Source organism: Mandrillus leucophaeus, unplaced genomic scaffold (genome assembly GCF_000951045.1).
Source record: "Mandrillus leucophaeus isolate KB7577 unplaced genomic scaffold, Mleu.le_1.0 Scaffold8, whole genome shotgun sequence".
Classification (NCBI taxonomy): domain Eukaryota; kingdom Metazoa; phylum Chordata; class Mammalia; order Primates; family Cercopithecidae; genus Mandrillus; species Mandrillus leucophaeus.
The window spans coordinates 1,975,861-1,979,292 of NW_012108696.1; the positions used below are offsets into that span (position 1 = coordinate 1,975,861).

Consider the following 3,432-nt stretch of genomic DNA (forward strand, 5'->3'; position numbering starts at 1 on the left):
CAGGGAGCTGCGCCCTAGGGGTCTGGGGGTGTCCGGGGCCTGCAGGAGCCGCGCCCCGGGGTCTAGGGGTCCTGGGCCTCAGGGAGCCCCGCCCTTAGGGTCTGGGGGTCCTGGGCTGCAGGGAGCCGTGTTCTTGGAGTCTGGGGGTGTTCGCATCTTGCCGGACCCACGGTCTGGACCTGCAGGAGCCCCTCCCGGGGTCTGGGGGTCCTTGGCCTCAGGGAGCTGAGTCCTGGGATTCTGGGGGTGTCCGAGCCCTGCAGAAGCCGCGCCCCGCGTTCTGGGGGTCCTGGGCCTCAGAGGGCCACGCCTAGGTGTTCTGGGGCTGCCTGAGCCCTGCAGGAGCTGCGCCCTGGGGTCTGGGGGTCCTGGGCCTCAGGGGGCCGCGCCCAGGGGTTCTGAGGGTGTCTGGGGCCTGAGAGACTCTCGCCCTTGTGGTGTGAGGGTCCTGGGGCTCAGGGAGTCGCACCCTGGGAGTCTGGGGGTGTTCTGGGCCCGAGGGAGCCGCACCTTGGGAGTTTGGGGGTGTTTGGGGCCTGAAGGAGTCGCTTGCGGACGTTCTAGGGGTCCTGGGCCGGAGGAAGCCGTTCCCTGGGGCTCTGGGGCCTGATAAATTCTCGCCCTGGGGGAATGGGGGTCCTGGACCTGAGGGAGCCATGCTGTGGCGGTCTAGGGGGTGTCCTGGGCCCAAGGGAGCCGCGTCTTGGAGGTTTGGGGGTGTCCAGGGCCTGAAGGAGCTGCGCGCCAATGGTCTGGGGGTCCTGGGCCTGAGAAAACTGTGCCCTGGGGTTCTAGGGGTATGTAGGGCCTTAGAAACTCGCCCTGGGGGTCTGGGGGCCCTAGGCCTGAGGGAGCCGCGCCTTGTGTATCTGGGGGTGTCCGGGGTGCCTCGAGGAGCCAGGTGCAGGGTGTCTGGGAGGGTCTGGGGCCTGAGGGTCTGGGGGTCCCAGGCCTGAGGGCTCAAGGTTCAAGTTTGAGCAAAACTGGGTAACTTGAGATTTGAGGCCAGGGGTCAGATGTGATGGGAGGCTGAAGCACTCCCTTGCAGGTCCTGGAGAAGCCCAATTTTGAGGGGCTGGGGGGCCGAGGGCCATGTGCTAGGGGTCCACGGTTGGAGGAGGCAGTCATGGGGGGAAAGTTGAGGATCAAGGCTAAGGGAAGCTGGGACTTCTGAGTGAAGTGCTGGGGTTGGGGTAATGGGGCTGGAGGCTCTGTTCACAGGGTCATTGGGACTCAGGGAACTAGACCTTAGAATGAAGTCAGCATCGGGGCTGTTGGGGGACCCTGGGAACTGGCACCCTGTGGGGAGGAGGATGTAGAAGCTGGTTTTGGAGGGACTTGAGGGTGGGGTGGTCCAACCCTAATGCTTGAAATGGAGACAGGCCCAGGCCCAGGGAGTGGGAGCGCATCTGAGTGAAGGGGGCTGGCCGAGGGGACCTTGGATGCCCCTTTATGAAAACTGGGGTCCCGAGGACCTGGATAGTCCCAGGTGTCCTGGCTTGAAGGATGTTCTGCACCTTGGAGTCCCAGGTGTGGAGGGGGCGAGTTCCAGGCCCTGAGCGGGACAGGCCAGCGGGGAGCAGGGACCCCAGGCTTTTGTCATCCTCAGGTCTTAGGGCTGAGTCTCCCAGGGCTGAGGTTGGTAGAGTTGGCCGGGCAGGACTGAGGAATTTGGCATTGGGGGTGGAAGGCTGGGGCAGCAGGGAGGGGCCGTGGAAGGGGAGGCCAAACGGTGCCCTGGTCCAGAACTAGCCCAGGGCCGAAGCTGGCATTGCCGCTGGGATGGGTGGGCCTTGGAGTACCGTGGGTGGGTCCTGGGTGAGGCAGGAGGAAAAGGGGCCTGTGAAGCATTCCAGGCTGGTCCTCGGGTGGACTGAGTTTGGGATGCTTCTGGTGGGAGAGGGATGCTGGGCCTGGCGGCCCATGGCCAAGCCCAGGGGCCAGGACTCTGAGAGTAGCTCCGAGGAGACCCGAGCAAGAAGGAAGCTGGGTGAGTGGGGCAGGGAAGATCAGGAGCCCCCAGAAGCTGGAGAGGTGGATGGGGAAGGAATGTGTTGGGAGCGGAGAAGCCGCTCTAGCCTGCTGTGCTCGCGCTGACTTTCTTGGGGGAGACCAGAGCAATGCAACTTTCCAGGCACTTCCCTCCCTTTCCCAGCTCTCTTCTTCCCAGAGCACTCGCTTTTCTCTACCCCGTCCCCCCTTCTCCAGCCTGCTCTCCTAGCCCCAGACGTTTCCAAGCACCTGATTGGAAGTGAAGGGGCTGTTAGCCTCCAGTGGGGAGGTGACTGACAGCTGCCGGAGCCCATGGGCCTGCAGGGAGAGGGTGGGACTTCCTGGATGCTCAGGGCCGTTTCTTGTAGCCCACCCCCCACCCTCTGCATCCTTGGAGCTGCCAGCTGCATCCTCTGGGGGACCACCCGTGAGCCCCTCTTTGCGGGAGGGGTCCCCAGGGAAGGTCCTGGGAGTCCATAGATGCTGAGCTTGGCCCCACCCCCTGGTTGCTTCAGAGGGCCGGATCTGGCTTTGCTCAGGTAGAGCACCTGCCCTGGGTGGGCCAGCTCTCTCCCTGCGGTCAGGGGCGATCTCTCTGGATGAGGCACAGCTTTGCAGTGGAGGGGACACAGAAGAATGCAGCTTCCCATTGGGAAGGGGCTGCTGCTTCCCGGGTTGAAGGCCTCCCTCCTCCCAGCGTGATTTGCCCCAAGTAACTTGGCTGATTTCTTGGTGATATCCTGGGTCCGTGGGTAAAGCCGCCCCTGACTGGCCTCTCACTGCAGATCGATGACATTGCTGACGGCGCCGTGAAGCCCCCACCCAACAAGTACCCCATCTTTTTCTTTGGCACGCACGAAACGTAAGTGTTCCCTGCTGGGGCTTGGTTTTCTCCTCTGGTGCCTCCTGGGGTGGCCACACTCACCTGAGACTGGCCCCCATTTCCCTTCTCCAGAGCCTTCCTGGGACCCAAGGACCTGTTCCCCTATGACAAATGTAAAGACAAGTACGGGAAACCCAACAAGAGGAAAGGCTTCAATGAAGGGCTGTGGGAGATCCAGAACAACCCCCACGCCAGCTACAGCGCCCCTCCGGTGAGTACCCGCGGTGGAGAGCGAGCGCGAAGGGTGCTTCTGAGGCGAGAAGAGGCCTCCAGACAGGGTCTCTCGCCTGGGCACTGTGGACACATGGGGCGCGATCATTCCCTGTGGTGGGGCGTTCGGGGCCCTGCAGGTGCTGAGCAGTGTCCCTGGCCACCACCTACTCCATGCCAAGGCCACTCCCACCCCATTCATGGTGATGATAGATGTCCCCAGACATTGCCCAGTGTCCCCTGGGTGGAGGGGAGTGGGACAGAATCAGCCCTGGCAAGAACCCCTGCTTTAGAATCAGCCCAAGTTTCTTTTTTCTCTTTTTTTTTTTTTTTTTGAGACAGTCTCG

At 62.8% G+C, this 3,432-nt stretch overlaps 1 protein-coding gene across 1 annotated transcript in view; it reads left to right on the forward strand.

Moving 5' to 3' along the window:
• Nucleotides 1-1,923: 1,923 nt before the first annotated feature.
• LOC105530105 (hepatoma-derived growth factor-related protein 2) overlaps nucleotides 1,924-3,432 on the forward strand; it is a 55,987-nt gene continuing 54,478 nt past the window's right edge. The window contains exons 1-4 of the mRNA XM_011967468.1: nucleotides 1,924-1,990; nucleotides 2,361-2,419; nucleotides 2,751-2,854; nucleotides 2,948-3,086. Of these exons, the coding sequence (XP_011822858.1) occupies nucleotides 1,924-1,990; nucleotides 2,361-2,419; nucleotides 2,751-2,854; nucleotides 2,948-3,086 (369 nt within the window). The remainder of the gene's footprint in view (nucleotides 1,991-2,360; nucleotides 2,420-2,750; nucleotides 2,855-2,947; nucleotides 3,087-3,432) is intronic.